This window comes from Callithrix jacchus, chromosome 2, assembly GCF_049354715.1.
Source record: "Callithrix jacchus isolate 240 chromosome 2, calJac240_pri, whole genome shotgun sequence".
NCBI classification, from domain to species: domain Eukaryota; kingdom Metazoa; phylum Chordata; class Mammalia; order Primates; family Cebidae; genus Callithrix; species Callithrix jacchus.
Genome location: NC_133503.1, coordinates 53,592,613 through 53,613,762, shown reverse-complemented (window position 1 = coordinate 53,613,762; position 21,150 = coordinate 53,592,613). Strand labels below are relative to the sequence as shown.

General features: G+C 47.5%; 1 protein-coding gene across 1 annotated transcript in view; it reads right to left on the bottom strand.

The window, feature by feature from the left end:
- Positions 1-21,150, bottom strand: part of GALNT10 (polypeptide N-acetylgalactosaminyltransferase 10) — a 240,656-nt gene that overhangs the window by 15,408 nt on the left and 204,098 nt on the right. Inside the window, exons 7-8 of the mRNA XM_035289215.3 lie at positions 17,916-18,033; positions 2,548-2,655 (exon numbers count right to left, since the gene is read on the bottom strand). Coding sequence (XP_035145106.1) covers positions 2,548-2,655; positions 17,916-18,033 — 226 coding nt within the window. The remainder of the gene's footprint in view (positions 1-2,547; positions 2,656-17,915; positions 18,034-21,150) is intronic.

The following is a 21,150-nucleotide window of genomic DNA, read 5'->3' as shown; positions in this document are numbered from 1 at the left end:
TAAAACACTGAGCATATATATATTTGAGACAGAGTCTTGCTCTGTCACTCAGGCTGGAGTACAGTGGCATGGTCCTGACTCACTGCAACCTCCACCTCCCAGGTTCTCTTGCCTCAGCCTCCCTAGTAGCTGGGATTACAGGCAGGCACCACCATGCACAGCTAATTTTTGTATTTTTAGTAGAGACGGGGTTTCACCATGTTGGCCAGGCTGGTCTTGAACTCTTAACCTCAGGTGATCTGCCTGCCTTGGTCTCCCAAAGTGCTGGAATTACAGGCATGAGCCACCACGCTCGGCCCACTGAGCAAATATTTTAAATGTGATCTGTAACTAACTGAGCGTTGTTAGTCACCATAATAAAATGCCACACCTGAATCAGGCATCTCTGTGGTTCTGCAAACGTACACATAGTCAGACCTAATGGAGCACAGGATACCTGGGGAAGAAGCCACGGGGCACCACTCAGATTGTTAAGTGGTTTAAAGCCAAAAACAGGATGCTGCTTCAGTACAGACAGCTAAAAGAGAAACCCGTTAAAATGCCTAAACACTGATTTTAGATAAGACTTTTAAATACACGTTCCAGTCTTTATTGTTAATATTGATGCTGACACTAATAATAGCAGTCATTGTTTAAGGAACAATTGCTATGTGCCAGGCACCTGTCAGACCTGAATTCTAGAGGCTCTAGTTACTTGATGTTTCTATTGCCAACATCACATGTTTCATGTTCCCCATCATGTTTTAAAATGGGGTTAAAAACAAGTGAGAATGAAGCGAGATAAGTAAAATGCTGTGCATGCCTGGCTCAAAGGGAATTTTTATAAGTGTTACTACAGTTAGCTATTATCCACTGAATTCATCTATAATAATGGTTCTATAACAAGCAGGAGGTGGTAGTATCTCTTTATCAGGTCGGCCTTTAAAAAACAAAAGCAAAGAACAATTTTGGAGATATGGTCTCGTTTTGTCACCCAGGCTGGAGTGCAGTGGCACACACAGTTCACTGCAGCCTCGATCCCCCTGACCCAAGCGATCTTCCCATCTCAGCCTCCTGAGTAGCTGGGACCACAGGCACACACCACCGTGCCCGGCTATTTTTATTTTTAGGTGGCCCTTACAATAACAGCTCTGCAGAGGAAAAGAATGCTTTGCGGTTGCTCCTGGTCTGGAGTCGGAGTGTCCCCATGGTCCCTTGTGGCCAGGAAAGTCGCAGTCTTGGGAGGACCGAGAAAGCATGGGCTCTTTGCCTGCCTGGCACCTTCCTCAGGGATCGCCAAATGGCCTTTAGAAGAAGGCGATTCCTGCTTCAAGGGGCTGAACCTACCCACACCCCCCGCGTCGGATGGGGCTGTGGGTAGCGCGGATGGCTGGTGAGGGCGTCGTTAGGCTCTGCTGCCACTGGAGGGCACTGCCGGCTCTCCTTTCCCTCCACTCGGCCCCTGACCCTTCGCGGAGCTCAACTTCCACACACGAATGGCGCTCAGGGAGACGCGCGGCCTCTTTGAGCCTCTCAGTTTTCCTTGGAAGTCACAGGACAAGGCTCGTCCAGGACCCGGGGGGCTACAACTCTGCACATCAAGGCTGTCAGGTGAGGAGGGAGGAGGCAGTGCCCTGGACAGGAGGCAGTGCGGTCTAAAGCCAACCCGGCCAGCCGGGCTCACAGGCTCCGCGGAGGGAAAGCTGTGCAGGGCCCTTTCCAGCTTCCCTGAAACCTCCCAGAGGCTCTTTCCCCCTCTGGGGACCCTCCCTCCTCTTCGTTTTTCTTTTGTGGTCACCTGGATTTATTTAGTTTTTCAATACATTTACTATCAAAAACAAAAAACAAACTCTGGCTAACAGATTTCCATTCGCAGTCAGTGGCCAATTTAATTGAAGCAATGATTGATTCAAACCATTTTAAGGCAATGAAACAGTTTGACATGCGGAGGTTTTGACAGTGAGAGTGGACAGGGGTAGGGAGGAAAGATACTGACATGTATGAACCCCACCTCCCCTCCAGAAACTTAATACACAGGCTTTCCCAATACAACACGCCACCTGTGTTAATATTTATCTAACATGTTTCTTTCCATCACCTCTGGTCTAACTTTGCACCTACTTTAGCTTTACATTAAGTAATAATATCTGTGAAATTACAAGTTAGCTACCCGAATACACACTAATTTAGAATCCACATTAAACACATGAACCAGAAAAATGTTCCTATGTCTGCTGCCTAAGACAATCTTATCTGTCACACTTTGGGAAACAATACCATCTTAATTCTCCTGGCAATGCTGAGAGTTGGAAAGAATTAGCTATCTTTAAGCCAAAGAAGGAAACACAGGTTCAGGAGTTAAGCAAGCCTCCTCAGGTCACACAGCCAATGAAGGGCTAAGTAAGGATTTAAGGAAGCTCTTTTAAATTGGATTTCCCCTGGAGAATGGGGGCACATCCTCAAACCCAGGGATCACACAACACAGTCCTGGGCCCCCAGGAGGCCTCAGTGCAGCTGATGGTCCTAGGCCAACCCCTTCTCCCCCCACCAGGAAAGCCACCACCTTACCCGGGCCAGGCTGACTCCAGCAGGGACCTTGTAGGGCACATACTTCCTGTAGATATGGCCCACTCTGGAGCAGGGGATGTCCTCCATGCGGCCCCCACACATCCACACCTGTGTGGCAAGAAAGGGAGAGACGATGACGTTTCTGCTTCCAGTTCACCATCCCATCAGGCCAGCACCCATAGTGCACTCAGCAAAAGCATCAGCCTGGATTGTCTACTGAAGCCTGGATCACAGAGCTAATGACGTGGGGAAACGCAGTAATATAATAACAGCAGTAAAAACAGCTGACAGCACTGAGTGCTTACCATTGCCAAACACTATGAAGATGGTCACATGTACAACCACACTTAAGCCTCCTCAGAAGACCTATAAAGTAGGTAGTAACAGAGCTCCATGTTACAGATGCTGCAATGGAGGCTCAGAGAAGCTAAGAAATGTGTCTAGGGTCACAGAGTAAGTAATGGAGCCAGAATTTAAACCCTGTTTTAGCTGACTCCAGAGTCTGAGCTCTAATCCGCTATGGAGTGGTGTGTTGAGAATTCTAGGATGGCACTGGAGGATCAGTGAGAAAGACCATGGTGATCACAAAGTGGTATCAGCCACAATAGGAGGAGTCAAGGGGCACACAGGTTCCACGGATTTACATTTGTTTTCCTCCTGGATCTGAGCCTCTGGCTGGGTCTTCCTGAGCAGTTCGGTCAGCCTCCCTGCCCTGCCTTCTCTGAGTCTGCCTTGCCAGGCTGTGCAGCTGGGTCTTGCCACAGTGTGGGATCTGATGTTTCTCCTTGTGTCCCTCTCCCAGGGAGGAATATCTGACATCACAGAGAGCTCCTAAGTTTGCCTGCTGGTCTGACAGCAATTTGGAAATCTGAACATGTAGTCAATACTGACTCACACCTACTGAGGGACCCAGCCTACACGAACCCTCCTTGGCAGACCTGGTTTCGAATCCTGGCTCAGCCACTTACCCATTTTATGACTTCGATCAAGGTACTTAACTTCTCTTGGACTCAGATGAGATACTGTGTGTAAAAGGGCTTAGCACAAGACCTGGCGCATACTCAGGACACAGCAGTGAATCAGTCAGCCGAGGTCCCAGACTCTGAGGTGGCCTCACACTCCCTGTCTCCTACTATTTGTGCCCCTGTGTAGATGCCTCCCATTGAGTCACATGAGGACTGACCTGTGTAACCCACAGGATACTGCAGAAATGATAGTCAAAAAGATGCCATGGCCTCTACCTTTCTCTGTGGGACTACTGGCTTTGGGGGAGCCAGCTGCCATATTTCAGTACACCCAAGTTGTGCTATGGAGAGGTCTATGAGGTGAGAGCTGAGGCCTCCTGCCCACAGCACTAACTTGCCAGCCAGGTTAGTGAGCCACCTGAGAAGCGGAGGTGATGGTCACAGACAAGCCTGCAGATGACTGCAGCCCTGGCTCACAGCCTAACTATTTCCCTATGTGAGACCCAAGGTGGAGCCATCGAACAAAGCCACTCCCAAATCCCTGGCCTAGAGAAGCATGGCCGTCATTAACTGTATGTTGCGTTAAGATGGATTCTGGCATAGGTTGCTAACATGGGAGATGGTTTCAGGTGGCGATGGCAGAGCAGGGCCATTGCATAGACTCATGGGGGTGTATGGGATGTGAGGCATGCTACTTTATGCTCCCCAGTCAGGGAAAGCCTCACTTCGGAGGGGATGTTTGAGGTAGAACTGAGAAGGTCAAAGTAAAGGCAAGGGAACAGGTGAGAGAAAAGAAAGCAGAAAGGATTTTGGCAGGACCAAGCTTGGTGTAATCAAAAAGAGAGCCAGGCAGGAGGAGAGGAAGAAAGGGGAAAACAGATGGGAGGGAGGCCAGAGAGGCAGCAGGGCTCCCACAGGGGCCTCACCGGCAGAACAAGGAGTCTTCACAGGTCTTCAGTGAGGGAGACACACAATCCACTTACATCTTACAAAGATGACTCTGCCTGTGGGGTGGAGAAGGGCCTGAAGTGGCCAGCCTGGGAGGCTCTTGAAGCTGTTCTGATACGAAGCTGTCCTGGCCCTGGGTGAGGGGCGCTACGGCAAATCGGGGGGACACAGCTGGATTCAGGACATTATTATTAATCTTGCTACCATATTCTCTCATTTGTGGAATGGGGACATCTGCAACCCAGATTCTGTGCGAAAGTGCTCTTTTCAGTTGGAACTGCTTGATGAGGTTGTGGGGATTGGGCTTCACATCTTGATTAATTCAGGGGCTCTAGAAGGGCTGCTTTTCCACTGGCTCCTAAAAGGTCCTTTGTCTCCCACTACTTCCTGCTATCTCCATCCCCAGCCCAGATGTACTCTGGCCCTCCTGAGAGGGGATATGCACGGGGCTGCAATTAGTGGAAGTGCTGCCTGGAGAAATGCAATTATATTCTGATCTTGGGGGAGAAAAAAAAGTCCAGTGAGTCAATAGAACAGAACGTTGGTCTCGAGATAATGGGCTCCTGATGGCAGATTAATGTCAAGGCCAAGCCAAGAAGTTTATTTTCAAAGCAGGAGATATTGATCAGGCGCCAGCATCCCATAACAATAACTCTTCCTTTATACAAAGTGATTGATGTGGAAGTGATGCTTTTGTCTGGAGATATTGCCCAGGTTGCTGTTGGGCTGCCTCCTGCCTTCCAGGTGGTACAGTGCCACTGAGCAGGTGGGACACCTTACCATGCTCTATTTCTGAATGTCTCCTGGGCAGCTGACCAGGCTGGCATCCAGCTCCTTGTCTTCATATTAAACTCACATTAGCTAATGAGGCTGCGTGTTCTGCTCTGCCTGGCACAGACACCTAACTTTATGCAGGTGGATGATAAAGTTCCAAATCCTTCTCTTCGCTGTGACCTCTGGTTTCTTTGGCCCCAATTATGCTGGCCATCAGCCTGAAGGTTCCTGAGAGACCACGGTGACCCTGATATGTCGGGAAGCTTGAGGCGTCCAGGAGGCCCTCATATTCGCGGGATGTCTGGAGGGTTTGGTCAGTGGGTTGACTCCATGGCTTCCCTGGCCAGGACATGATGCTGGTGGCCGACTCACAATGTGAACTACCCTCAGGAAGACAAACATCTGTTCAGATGAACAGATGTTCAGCTTCGCTCCTGGGTCCTTTAGGAGCACCTCAGTGCAGGCCACGCCCATCACTTCAGAATGTCCTGTGGCCTCACCAAGGGCCCAGAGCAACCCTCCACCCTCACCTCAGCCCAATCACCTCTTGCTCATTACACCCACTGAGTCCTCCCATAGACCTCCCTCTGCCTGCCTACCTCCTACTCATCCTTCAGGTCCCCTTAAGAGCCACCTCCTCAGGGGCTTCTTACCCTTTTATACTTACACATGGCACCTTGCTTCATTGCTTTTTCCAGAAGTGTGATAATAAATTATTCACAGGATTATGTCCCAGGTCTAACCTCCCTGTCATGGGCATCTGTTGTTTTTGCCTATCAGTGCACCTTCTCCCTATCAGGGACTGTCCTCCCAACTGCTCCACCTGGGGCCTGTGACCCAGGATGGCCAGCTGGAGCACCCAATGTCCTGGGCTCTGAAGCTGGTATAGGGCAGGGCCATGGGGTATATTTAATGGTCACCACACGTGCTGGTGCTTGATATGATGGCCACACACTTTCTCTAGGGTGGAGAGCAAAGGGGACAATGCAGGGCAGCTGCCAGCAATCACCTCCACACCACACAGTAAGGGAAGGCCTGTCCATGAATGCAGCAAGGGCAGAGTAGGGCAGTCCCAAGAGAGGAAAAAAGACACCTGTTTGAGCACCTGGAAGCAGACCTGTTGAAGGCAGCCTCCCACCGTGCCTTTTCTTTGCTATAGTTTAAGATGATTTTGTCACTTTTTGATTTTCTTTATTTATTTTTGAGACAAGGTTTCCCTCTGTCACATAGGCTGGAGTATGGTGTCACAATCACTGTTTACTGCAGCCTTGACCTCATGGGCTTAGTGACCTTCCTGCCTCAGCCTCCCAAGTAGCTGGGACCACAGGTATGTGCCACCATGCCTGGATTTTTTTTTTTTTTTTGTAGACATGGGGGTCTCCCTATGTTCCCCACACTGGTCTCGAACTCCTGGGTTCAAGCAATCCTCCCACCTTGGCCTCCCAAAGTGCTAAGATTACAGGCATGAGCCACCACGCCCAGGCTTTCTGTCACTTTTAACATAAGAGCCCTTACCAACCCCTCTGTGACCTGCTAGACTCAGGGCCAGCATTGGCAGGGGTCTCATCTGTTGTATTTGCCACTGGACCCCAAGTGCCTAGCATAGTGCTTTGCCCATAAAAGGCACTCAGTCATGAAGGAGGAGGTGAATCAAGACTAATTCAAAGTCTTGGGCATAGGGACTTGACTAAAGAGAAAGACACTCATTTTGTCATCCATTCTTCAGTCACCGGCTCCAAGGATTCACTGTCTTTCTTTGCTTTCAGTAATTCTGGCAACAATTAAGTTATAAGCAGGGAGCCTGAGGTTTCCTTGTTTCTCAGGCAGAAGGCACCATTTCCATATCTTTCGGGCCAGATCCTGGCTGGGTTTGTCTGGGGTGAAGTGGGACAGACATAGGAGGTCAGAGAGAGCATCGCCATCATGCTCCTGGCTTGCTCACCTCCCTCTTGTGACAAACAACTCTCAACACTGCCATGGAGAGACAGGATCCCAAAACAGGAGGGGACTGTCCTTCCAAGGACCTGCTGGGGTAGGGTGCTTGCCACAGATCCCAGGCGCTGTGGTTCTGCTCATGGCCCAGGTCACTTGTCCTTTGCATCTTTAGGCCCGTCCCTTCCTTCACAGCGGAGGCAGTGACCATCCAAGACCCAGGCAGACACCACAGACACAGCAGCCTGACTCCCCTTATGCCAGTCCTCACACCACCAATGCCTGCTATGGGACCTCCTGCAGGTCGCTGAACCTGGGAGCCTCAGTCTCCTCATCTGTGATGTGGGGATGATGATGCCTGTTGAGATGGCACAAGACAGCCTGTGAAAGGCTCTTAGCTTGGTGCCTGGCTCTTAGAGAACCAGATGAATGTCAGTCATTTCTACTTGCAGAAGAATGAGAAGTACCATCACCCTGAAGTTACAGAGCACCCGCCCTCTGCCCAACAACATCATGTATTTTCACCCTATGGCCTGACTTTCCAAATGGAGAAACTGAGGTGCAAAGAGAGGAAGTATTTTTTCTTAACTAACTTAGTGGCAAAATCTGCAAGTGACCAAGAGTGACATTGTTATTAAACTTGCTACCATATTCTCTTATTTGTGGAATGGGGACATCTGCAACCCAGATTCTGTGCAAAAGTGCTCTTTTCAGTGGAAACTGCTCGATGAGGTCATGGGGACTGGGCTTCACATCTTGATTAGTTCAGGGGCTCTAGAAGGGCTGCTCTTCCTCTTGGCTCCTAAAAGGTCCTTTGTTCCTGCTATCTTCATCCACAGCCCACAGGGCCAGGTGGGGTGGGGAAGAGTCACTGTATACGATTTGGAGCCTGGCTATCCAAGAGCACTGTCCTCTCACCCAAGAGGCAGGAACAGAGTCCAGCTGGGGGCAGAAAGAAGGGGAGCTCCAGGGATGGCAGCAGCTGGATTGTGTTGGACCGGGAACCCATCTTGTTCGAGATGGGGACAAATACAGGCCAACGGGATGACATTTTACAGTCCCTCTCCTTGTGTTGCTGTCAGCTTTCTCCCTGCCCTGCCCCTTTAACTCCCACCCCTGTAGGGGGGATGCAGCTGTCTGCTCTGGGTCCCTTGTTGCTCCACCACAGGAGTTCCCAGCACAGGAATTCCCAAACATACCCTGCCAGCTTGTTTCCAGGCCCCTTTCACTGCCCCTGTGGAAGTCTTCTCACTAGAAGCACCATGCCTCTAGACAAGTACAAATCTAATTGTGAAAGCCGGTTCTCCATTCATTTTCATTGCTGCTTTGATTTATTTTATTAGCAAACTTCTTTTGTGTGATGACAGGCTTCATTACAGTGTCTATAAAAGACAATTACTCTCTCTTATCTCCTAAACTGAGGGGGAAAGAAATGAGTGGTGATGTGCATTGGGAAAACACAATGGGATCCAGAGACAGTGCAGTGGAAGGGCCTGTCCATGAGGGTAACCTGAGAGGGCAGAGGCTGGGGCAGAACCTCTCTCTGTCGAGGAAATGGCTGCCTGGAAGCCAACCAGGAATGGCACGGCACCCGACCTGCCCAGAGATAAGGAAAAGACTGGCAGCCAGCCATGACTTTTGCTGTTGGCATCTCAGCTGTGGACCCCTATGAAGTTTAAACCCTAATCAGTTGCCCTTGGGGGAAAGACTATAATAATAATTGCCACCAATCATTAGGCATTTACCGTGTGCTTAGGAGGCACATGGGGTAGCGGTTAGGAGCTTGGTTCCGGAATTAGAACCGAGGTCTCACCCAAGCTGTTAAGCACGTTTTATAAATCTGAAAGCCTCAGTTTCCTCCTCTGAAAAATGGGAAAAATTATGGTGCCTACCTCCTTAGGGCTGTGGTGAGGCTAAAATGAGGTAATATAGAAGCTCAGAGGACACTGTGAGCTATCCATATGGTGTGTGGGCACGTGGCCCATCACTACTGATGGAGGGTGTTGCATGAATGCTACACAAATCCCCACTGAAAAGAAACTCATGTTGTTTTGAATGTATTGGTTTGTTTTCAACAAGATTCTGTTTCAAGAAGTATCATCACCATGAAAGGACAACCTCAGTCATGCTGGTTTTGGATGGTTACTGGATGCAGTTGGTTTAAAAAAAAAAAAAGTAGAAAAGAACAACTTTAGTTTTAAATTTACTTCTTAATATAAACTGTATAGGTTTTTTTTTTTTTTTTTTTTTTGAGATGGAGTCTTGCTCTGTCACCCAGATGGAGTGCAGCGGCACAATCTCAGCTCACTGCAACCTCCACCTTGCGGGTTCAAACGGTTCTCCTGGCTCAGCATCCCGAGTAGCTGGGATTACAGGCACCCACCACCATGCCAGGCTAATTTTTATATTTTTAGTAGAGACTGGGCTTCCCCATGTTGGCCAGGCTGATCTCAAAATCCTGACCTCAGGTGATCCATCCACCTTAGCCTCCCAAAGTATTGGAATTACAGGCATGAGCCACTGTGCCCAGCCTAGTATTTTTATATTATATGGTTTTAAACATATGTGCATCTAAATTAATAAATATATGACTATTTCAACAATATCCCTAAGTGTTTATATTTAGCTACTTCCCCAACAAGGGGGAATGGTTACTTTACATTAGGTTTTGACTCAGATTTGGAAATACAGCAATCTCACAGCATCCCAGTGAGGGAGGCACGATCATATCCTTTTACACGTGAGGAAACCGAGATTTACTTAACACTTTCCCCAGGGTTCCTCAGTGCATAAATGGCAGAACCCAGAATGGAACCCAGGAGTGGTCCACCAGAACTAGGCAGATCTGAGAGCTCCATGGAGACTGTGCCTTCCTAGGATCTGGACCGACCCTATCACGGTCTTCCTCAAAGATACCTAACAGCACTTGTACTGCCTGCAGAACACAGGGGTCACACATGGTTTGCAACCAGGCCCTCTGCCACCTGCTCCCATCTATCACCTTCTACCCTCTCCATACCCACTGGACTCCCTGTGTGGACGCTGCTGACAACTGGCCGCAATGCACTCACTTTTCTGCCCCAGGATGCTCGTGAATTTTTCCATCTGTGACTTTGAAACCCCAAACAAATATTAATTATCTAATTCATTCATTCATTCATACATGATCTGGTCATTGGTCAGGTTTGCTCTAAAGACTGTGAAGAAATGGAACAGAAATGAGCTGCCAAGGGTGGACCAATGATATAGAGCCTTGAAAGCCGGTGAAGGTGCTGGAGCTTGTTGGCTAACCTGCCAACCAGCCTGCCCATTTACTCTGTCCTTCCACACCCACGCCTGAGCATCCTCTCTGCACAACCTCCCACTCATTCATTAGAACCTTGAGCCGCATCGGAATCACCTGGAGGGCATGTTAAAACACAGCTGGCTGGACTAGGCAGCTGCGTCTGACTCAGCAGCCTGGGGCAGAGCATTTGTATTTCGAGCAAGTTCCCAGGTGATGCTAAAGCTGCTCATCCAGGGATCACACTTAGAGAGCCACAGCATACTGGAATGGTGACAACCTCTCAGGTGATTCTGCCTGCCAATTCACACTATATTTCCTAACAGCCCTGTGAATTTGGGACTATTAGTGCCCCTTTGTAGATGGGGAAATAAAAGTTCAAGAGAAAGGGCAGATGCGTCCAACGTCTCACAGAGAGTTTGCTCCAGAACTGGGCCCAGAGCCAAGACCTTTTGACCTGTTTGGCCAGCCTCTTTCTACTCTTGTCTTCCTGCATCCACAGCCCGATCACAATGACCACAACCATGCTGACAAGAACAGCTATCATTTAGTGATCATTTATTATGCCCCAGGTACCGAGCTAAGCTTTCAATATATTTTGACTAAGAGCATGCTCACAACTGCACTATGAAGTAAAGATTATTCTATCCCCTAAATAATATAAAGAGGAGAGGTTAAGTCACTTTCCCAAGGTCACACAGCAGCTAGCTCTTTGAATTTGCACTAGAACCCAGGCAGTCTGATGCTGAAGCTCATGTACGTAATACCGTGCTGTTTTGCCTCCTTACCAGAGGGTATGGTCAGAACAGCTGCCACTTACAAAGTGCCTCCTCTTTGGCTGGCTCTAGGCCAAATCAATGTGTCGTCCCATTTAGTTCTTACAACAAACTTTTGAAGAAGTTATTTTATTACCATTTTTAGGGATGAAAGAACCAAGACACCAAGAGGTAGGTGTGCACTGGTTAGGGAGTAACATACAAACAGGTGACACTTGGGCCTTTGAGCTGTCTCCTTAGAGGAGCAGTGGGAGAAGCAAACTCCGCAGGCAGGGACACTCATGGAATTTCAAATGGCTTGCCGAGAATCACGAGCAAAATGCCTGCCCTGTTTCCAGCAGACGGCTCTTGCAAATGGGCGTATGTGGCCCCAGGAGGAAAATGCTGCACGTATCTGAGCATATTCCCAGCATTCTTCGATAATAAGGAAGGAAGAAATGAGGACCAGGTTCCTGGCAGCCATGCGGCAGCTGTCTGAGGCAGAGCAGGAAAAAGGATGGGGAAATGCATTGCCATACAGGTGCCCGATGTGGCCCTGGATCTCCTTCTAGTGCTTGGGCTGGCTTTTGGCAATCATTTCTCCCTCCCAGGTGGCAACTTAACCCCTTTCAGGGTTGGTCCTGACCTCTGGGCCCTTCCTGTAACAGTGGCCCCTCTCTAGAGTAGATACACCTTTTCTCTACTCCTCCCATCAGGTGGAATGAGATGAGCACTGGGCTTGGAGCCAGGGCATCTGGGATTTAGCCCTGGCACTGCCACCTTCAAGTGGAGGGACCTGCCCAGTCACGTAATTGCTCTGGGCATATCGTATCGCAATGTCACCCTTGCCCACCTGGATGTGTCCTGCCTTCTTTTCACATGCCTGTTTCACTTAGTCCTCTTGACGACACTTGAGTTTTATGGAAAAAAAAATCAGAGAGTTTTTTTTTTTTAAATCTATTCAGGTAGCCTGGTACTAGGCTAGCCTTTCAGTAACCTTATCAGTATCACACCAAGCAAACCCCAGTCTCCTGAGTCTTCATTCATCTACCCAGAGAATGGATTTTCCTCTCAGAACAAGGCTCAAAGACCTTCCTGACTTCTTCAAGTGGAGGATGTCCTCCCCTCATACCCCCACATGGCTTTCCATCACTCCCTTGCTCCTGCAAGCCTGCTTCATGGAACCCTAGTGCCCGTCCACATCTCGCCAAGGACGGTGGGCTCACCTCTGCCTCCTAGAGGAGACCCTGCAGAATTGCTCTTGAGAGCCTCAGGCCTTCTTTGGGAGTCTCCCCATTGCTGCTGTGTGCAGAATCTCATCTCTGAGCTTGCAAATGGCCCAAATAATGTGCTGGAATGTATATGGATAGGGGTAGGCTGGGAGTGCTGAGAACACAACATTTTCCTTTCTTCTTGTTTTTTTTTTCCCTTGAGACAAGTTCTCACTCTATAACCCAGGCTGGAGTGCCGTGTCATGAACATGGCCTACTGCAGCCTTGACTTCCCAGGCTCAAGGAACCCTCCTACCTTAGCCTCCCAAGAGCTGGGACTATAGGCATGGAGTGCACCATCATGCCCAGCTAATTAAAAAAATTTGTTTTGTCTCACTGTGTTGCCCAAAGCTTGTCTTGAACTTTTGGGCTCAAGCAATACTCCTGCATTGACCTCCCATGACTAAGAAGAAGGAGCCAGGTGCAGTGGCTCATGCCTAACAGTGACTTGTCTTGTTGCTGTTGCACAGGCTGGGGTGCAGTGGTGCAATCTTGTCTCACTGCAACCTCTACCTCTTGGGTTCAAGTGATTCTCCTTCCTCAGCCTCCTGAGTAGCTGGGATTACAGGCATGTGCCACCATGCCCGGCTAATTTTTTTCTTTTTTTTAGTAGTGATGGGCCTTTGCCATGTTAGCCGGGCTAGTCTTGAACTCCTGATCTCAGGTGATCCACCCACCTTGGCCTCTCAAAGTGATGGGATTACAGGTGTGAACCACCGCACCCAGCCAGAAGTATTACGTACTTATAATGAACACATTCAATGTTACAGACACACATTAGGTAAAAAGAGACAGCTATACTTTGAAGCCTTCCCACCCCAATGGCCACCAGGAACAGAAAGGCTTAATGTCATTGTGAGTCATTTTCACAAGTGAGATAGGCTGGGTGCAGTGGTTCATACCTGTAATCTCAGCATTTTGGGAGGCCGAGGCAGGAAGACTGCTTGAGGCCAGGAGTTCGAGACCAACCTGGGCAACATATAGAGACCCCATCATTACAAAATACTAAAAAATTAGCTGGGAGAGGTGGTGTGCACCTGTAGTCCCATCTACTTGGGAGGCTGAAATGGGAGGACTGCTTGAACCCCAGGGTGCTGAGGCTGCAGTGAGCTCTGATTATGTCACTGCCCTCCAGCCTGAGCAACAGTATGAGATCCTATCCAAAAAAAATTGTTTTTTTGAGATCTCTAACTTATTTTATGTAATATTTTATTGTCTAGATATGCTCTAACTTATTTATCCCCAAAGGATTTGCATTTGGGTCATTTTCAGTCTTCTGCTATGGTAAGTAACACTTCAGCAAATAAATATTTGCTCATCACCGTCTCTCTTATATAAACTCCTAGGCATGGGATTTCAGGTCAAAGAATGTACTTGCTCTGAAATGTTACGGATTTTGCCAAATTGCTACTCACAAAAGATATAGCCACTTACAATGCCCCAAAGCCTACATTTTTCTCACTCTAGTTTGGTCACATTGTCCTGCTTGGATACTTTCTCTGTCCTGTATCTCATAGTTGGAGATATCCTAACCGTGGCCTCCTGGGGACACTGTGCAGTTTCCTTTCCGCTCATCCTGCTGCAACCACCCCTAATCCAAACAACCTCTCATATCTGTGCATGTCAGAGGCCTTTCCCCATAGCATCTCATTTGATCCTATCTTGTGGGGTAGGAAGGAAAACCGTATCAGTGCCGTCTGCGATGTGAGGCCTGGAGGTCAAACAACTGGCCCAGGGTCCTAGATGGAAGGAGAGCCTCCTGCTTAGCACCCTTCCCACCATACGCCATTGTCCAAAGATGGCCTCTTAAGTCTGGGAAGGGCAGTGCCAAGAAGGTTTATCAGTTGGAGTGATGCCACTAATATGCTAACAGTTACCGAAAACACTGATATGGGCCAGAGACTGGGGACTGAGAGGTGGACAAAACCTTCTTCCTGCCTCCAGGGAGCATGTGGATATGGGAGTGCAACGTGGGGCGGTTCCCAGGCAGCATGTGGAGCCATCTACATGAGCTGAGATTGGAAGGATGAGTGTGGGATGGCCAGACTAAGGAAAGGCATTTCAGGAGTGGACAGTGTGGGCCTGCAGAGAGGGGCTGGCCCATAAGCCTGGGTCTTACATGCAGTCTTGTCTTGACAGTTAAGGTAGACATCTATGGTTTGCTGTACCCCACATCCATTCTCCCTTCTGGGCACAGCACCTGGAATTTCCTTTGGGTAACTAGCCCATCCCCATCTTCCTGGCTCCAGGATGGGCATGTGACTGCAGGTGACCAATTACAGTGTTGTCCAGGGATGGGACCAGCAGGCCAATGAGACTCAACCTGGGGACTTGTATGAGATGATGGGAAGAGGGACTCTCTTTCCATGGGCTGCTGAAGATCTCCATGAAAAAAAGCGCACCTGAAGGGAAGCCAACTCAGGTAAAAGTAGGCATTGAGGGAGACCTAGCCCAAGTGAGATGGGTCAGTCCCTGCATCTGGCCCGGCCTTAGGGTCTACCCTAAGGAATTTCAGTGGTGTGAGCCTATCAATTCCAGCCTACCTGGAATTTCAGTGGTGTGAGCCTATCAATTCTGGTTTTTGCTTAAATCAGATTGACTATGGTTTTGGGTATCTGTAACCGAGAATCCAGATGAATGCAATGGATAAGAGGAAAAGGGGGAAGGAGAAACCAGCAGGGCCAGCTCATGAAGCTAGTTGGAGCCTAGGCTATGGAGTTAAAGACTTGTCCACCCACTAGAACTGGGAAGATTCTGATTTCCACATGAGAACGGTGCTCTGCTGAGAGAGACAGAGAGAAAAGGAGGGAGGGAAAGGGAAAGTCAGTGGCTCTTCTAGAAATTTCAGAGCTGTTGGAACACTTTTTGGGGGGGTTTTCTCAACAGGATAGACAGTCTAGTCTGAAATCAGCCCTCAGCCCTCAGCCCTGACAGTACATGTCGATTGATCTTAATTTCTGAAAATACACTCATGCCTTTCAGACTGGGCTCTTCTCTCTGTCACCAAGAAAAGGGATCTTAGCAGAGATGAATCAGAGGGAATTTGGTCCTTTGTAAATGCCTGGCTCTGGCTGAAAGAGAACACCTGAATTCCAGCAGGGAGCTGCCAGGGGTGAATGGGCTCGCCTGGTCCCCTCTGCCCTGCAGGCAGCCTTTCCATGGGGGCTTGGGAGACACTGCCCTGGCAGATGGGCTGTTGCTGGCTCCAGGAACTCTCCTTCTCCAAGCCAGGAGAGAGAAAGCCAAGGGAGAAAACCTCAGGAGCCTCCTCATTACACCATCTCATTTCCTCTGGACAGTGGCAGACATAATTGGATCAAATGGAAATGTAAGCCAGCCTCCTTCCCCCTCCCAGATGAGAGACTTCCAATATGGCTTCATTACCAAGTCTATTGTAAATAACTGTGTGGAGAAAAATGCCATTTGTTCTGCCATAATTGCCTGATGAGCATCAGTAGATGGGTCTTTGAAACACACAGAATGAAATCATTTTGGGTTGCTTTAGAAATTCCTTTGTGCAAATCTTTCTCCATTCACTGTTCTCCAAAGAGGGTTTTCTGAAGGGGGTCTTCTAGACCAAGGAGCCAGTTAGGAGCTTGGAGGCTGACTCCGGCCAGGGACACACTTGCTTGGAGTATTCAGCCAATATTTATTAACTGCTGTCAACTAAAGAAAAAAAATGAAGCCTTTAAAGGATTAAAGTTGGTTTTATTTAGAAGTCTTATCGAGGACTATAGACCAAGGCCTGTAGCCTGGGAAGAGGCTTTTAGAAAGGTTCTCTCAGACTCCTCCAATGTAGTATTTTAGTTTACACATGGGTGGTGAAGATTTAGTATGTGTAAAACTACATTAAGGTTTGGGTGTTACAGTACATCTGGTTATAGATTACAGAAGCATAGTTACTAATCTTGTCAAATGTTATGAGTAGAGAAAGGCAAGGACTAGGGTCATTTATCTTTGATGTAATGTAGTGACTCAGGTGAGAGACATGGCATTCTATCCTATTTTGCCTTTAAAACATCTTTCCAGAGAGCTGCATGGTGTCACAAAGTCAGGGGCTTTGTGAAATTCTCCTGGCAAAGGGAAATGGGCAAACATGGTCTCTTACATTTGCTACTTTGTTCCATAAAATTTTTGGTCATAAAATAATTGTCTGCTTGTGTTGATAAGACTAAGGTCGATTGTCTTCTGTAATTAGGAGGTCTCTTGTTTAGGAAGGTTGGTGGCTGGTAATTTTTAGTTGTAGTTGTATCAGGCCCAGTGTGTTTTTTTAGCCTTTTCTTGGAAAGCATGTTTTGGATTGAATTTAGTTCTCATTATTATGATGAGGGGTTTTTGGATGGTGTCTATTTTTGTAATTAATATTTTAATAGGATTATTATGAAGATGTTATATATTCTATATAGTAATATATAGTTAATAGTAATAAAGTCTGTTGTAGATTAGAAAAATATATTTAATAACACTGGAATATATATTTGTATATTTTTAATTGTATTGTTTTTTGTACTTATATTTATTAGCGTCTTTATGAAAGGCAATGCTGGACTAGAGTTTATATGTCTTTAGAGAAGAATTTAGAATAATAATTTTAAATAAGTGACAAAAATAGAATAATCACAGTTAAAATTTGCTAAAAGTTTTTAATTGATATGGATCAATTAAAACTAGTAAACTAGTAACTCCTTTACCGCTCCTGTCAGAAAGCTTCTCAAGCCTGTGAGTGGGTCAAGTAGGTTACTCACTGAAACTTTAACAATTTCTACCAATTATTAATTGCTGGTCACGTTCCCAGGTTGTGTGTTAAGCACTCTGTAGACATTATCTCATTTAATCTTCACGATAGCTTTGTAAGCTAGGCAGTATTATGATTCCCTGATTTCGGATGAGGAAAGAAAGCTCAGGGAGGTCATCTAATTTGCCCAAAGTCAGATAGCTACTGATGATGGGGATGGGATCTGAATCCAGGCCTTTGTGACTTTAAAAATAGAGCTTGTGTTCACTGGTCTTTGTCAAAGTCCTAGAGCAACAGATACAAAAGGGAAAACGAGAGGTGACCGAGAGCACTCCTCTAGGCCTACATATCCTGTTTGGCCTTCTTAGCTTCTCTGGCCCACTGCTGATTTGCTGGACATCTCAATCTCAGACCCACCATCTTGAGAAGAAGCAAGACCTTATTCCAACGTCTTAAGAAGACACAAGGCAAATGACAGAGCTGTGGTGAAGACCATCCTCTGGCTGCTGGAGGGTATTCCCTTGACCTCCCACACCTGTCGTACAACAAGGAATGGCCCAGGACCCCTGTCTTCTTCACCTGATGGGCAGAGGGGCTACAGAACCCTGAGGCCTCCAGTCTTTCCAAGCTCAGGCACCTGTCCCCTACTGGGACAGGCACCCAGGATGCTGTGCCAAGAAGGGGGCATCTGGAGGGCTGGCTCACCTTGAATGAGATTTCATATTGCTCCCCTCCCCAGATCTCCAAGCCAGGGTCATAACCGCCCAGCTCCCAGAACCACTTCCGATCCACAGCGAACAGTCCACCGGCCATCACGGGAGACCTGTCAAGAGAAGAACATGGTGTGAAGGTGCAGATGTCCTGGCCGTGTGCTCTCATGCAGCCTGATAACACCATTTCCCCAGTGATGGTGTTCCATGCTGCTCCCTGAACACAGCCCAAGTGTCTTCCAGGGAATCCAAGGCCCTTCCAGGTATCCCCCTTTCTTGCCTACAACTTCCCTTCTAAGAGCTACCTTTTAACCAAATGGGACCTGAAGTTCCTTTACACGATTAACACCTAAGAATACTTGTGAATGAAATCACAGTACTTGGTTCACATGGGCCCTGCATCATACATATGTACATATTAATCTTCCCACTAGTTAATTGGTCCAAACTGGGTCTCTCCACGCCTGTCTATGTTGCAGAATCTCTTAGAGAGGTGAAAAACATATAGCTTGCTGGGCCCCACCTCAGACCTGCTGAAACAATCCCTGTGGGAGGGAGCCTAGGACTCTGTGGTTTTGGACATACTCCTTTGACGATTATTACTCAGTAGGCCTGGCATGGATGTTCTGCTGTGGTGTTTACAGAAGAAGTCACCGTCTCTGTCCTTTCAGTTAAACTAGGAGGTAAGATTAACTCCATTCATTCATTCTCTCCTGAGTCTGTTCATCACGTGCCAGCTGTGAAGCAGGTGCTAGAAGAATCTCAAGGTAAATCAGAGTCCTTCAAGGGCAGCCCCCTCAGGACAGAGGGTGCATAACGGACCCTGGGAGGTACACAGAGTATTACAGGAATCTGAAAGTAGTGTGTCTGTTTCCAGGTTTTGGGGTGAGGAGGGTGGCTAGGGCAAGGGTCAAGGAATGAGACTCAGGGGAGGTGGCATTTAAGTGGATTTGGACAAGGGGAAGTTTGGTGGAGGGAAAGGAACCTGGAAAGATAAAACAACGTCAGCAAGCACACAGAGACGAAAAATCATGCAGTACCCACAGGCAAAGGAAGTCCACCTGGCACTGCGCTAAGTGAGGAAACTCCATGCTGCTGACTGCTGACGTCCCCCAGGGTATCTTGCACAAGACTGGCACCTGGTAGGGGCCAACCAGCGTTTGCTGTGTGAAAATCTATCAGAGAGTTGGCTGCATCCTTGTCTGGCTCCAATGGAAAACTCCAAACCCTCAAATCTAAACATTCCAGCAGCAACCTCCTTTCCCCCTCTTGGCCCCCAGAAGTACAAGCTCAGGGGAAGTGGGCTGATGGAAAAAGCCCTTAGTCAACCCACAAGCTGCCCAAGCGGCTCCTCCTTCCAGCAGCAGATGGACCTTTACAGCACAGACAGGACTCCCATAAAAGGGGAGCCCCTTAAATATTTACTGAGGGCTTGAATATGCCAGGTGTGATATTGAACTAATTTATTAATAAAATGAATTTACTCTTCACCTCGACCTTATATGGCAAGCCTCATTATCATCACCATTTTACACATGTACAACTGGAGTGCAGGCAGGGAGCTTGCTCAAGGCCCCAAGGCTATGAAGCAGCACCGCTGGGATGTGAATCTCCAACCTACGCCACAGGCCACACCCCTCTCCACCACAATATACTGCCTCCAGGCAGGCAGGAACACTCGAGGACAGGGCGTCAGAAATTGGGAACCTTCACTCTCATTTCTGCTCTCCTTAACCTGCTGTGTGACCTGAGATGCAGTGTTTAACTGTTAACCCTGTGCTGCCCAGGCGGCAGCCACTGGCCACCGGTGATGACTCTGCATTTAAAATGTGACTGGTGTGAACTGACATGTGCTGTGAGTGTGAGATACATACCAGATTTCCAAGACTTAGGATGAAAAGAGTATAAAAAAACTCATTAATACTTTTAAAGTGTTGGTTACATGTTAAAATAATATTTGAGATATACTGGTTTAAGTAAGATTTATATTATTAAGATGAATTTTACCTGTTTCTCTTTACCTTAAAAAAATAATATCACACATGTGGCTTGTATTATATTGGACAGTGCTGATTTAACCTCCTTCAGCCCTGTTCCCCATCTACACAATGAAGCGATAGCGATATTTCCTATCCCACCTTGCTAGTGATATGGTTTTGCTGAGTCCCCACTCAAATCTCATCATTTTATTCCCAGTGCATTTAAGTTATATTTACAATGTAGTCTATTCAGTGTGCAATAACATTACATCTTTTTAATGTATATATCTTAATCTGAAATTATTGCCAAAAAAAAAAGCTGATGATCATCACAGCTTTCATCGAGTCCTAGTTTATTTGCTTGCAGACCCAAAGAACTACCAATCAAACCTCATCTTAAATCGTAGTTCCCATAATCCCCAGGTGTTGTGGGAGGGACCTGGTGGGAGGTAATTGAATCATGGGGGCAGTTACCCCATGCTGCTGCTCTCATGATAGTGAGTGAGTTCTTATGAGATCTGATGGTTTCATAAGGGGATTTTCTCTCTTTGCTCAGCACTTCTCTCTCTTGCCACCTTGTGAAGAAGGATGTGTTTGCTTCCCCCTCTGCCATGACTGTAAGTTTCCTGAGGCCTCCCCGGCCATATGGAACCGTGAGTCAATTGAACATCTTTTCTTCATAAATTACCCAGTCTCAGGCAGTTCTTTATAGCAGTGTGAGAATGGATTAATACAGCTAGAATATTTCTAAAGTACCCAATACTATAAGAAGGTAAGGTGTTGCTAGTATCGACTCCCCTTTGTCTTCTGAAGATTGGGGGCTCCTGGATTTTTTTGGTGGGAGCCACAAATCTACTGCTTGGAAAGGCTGAGAGTGTTTCTGACTTGGTGCTTCATGGGAGACTGAACTCAAGGCTTTGCACATGAAAATCAGCCTGGGTCAAAGCAGGGGCAGGGGCTGAGGAGCTGTGCGGAATAGGCAGGATATCAGTCATAAGGTATTTGGCTTTGCCTCCAGAGAGAGGCCTCTCCTCCCAGGCTGTTCTGGTTTCTACTGTATTTGGCAATACCAGCAACAGTCTGAGTGTCCAGTGTCAAATATCTTCTTTCAGACAGAGATATTTGAAAATCAGAAATTTTATATAATCTGCTTATAGTAAGTGGATGAACTAGGACTGAAACAGGGGTCTGCCATTGAAATCATGTCTTTTAAACATCCTTGCACCACGCTGTGCTTGTAGATTGCCCACT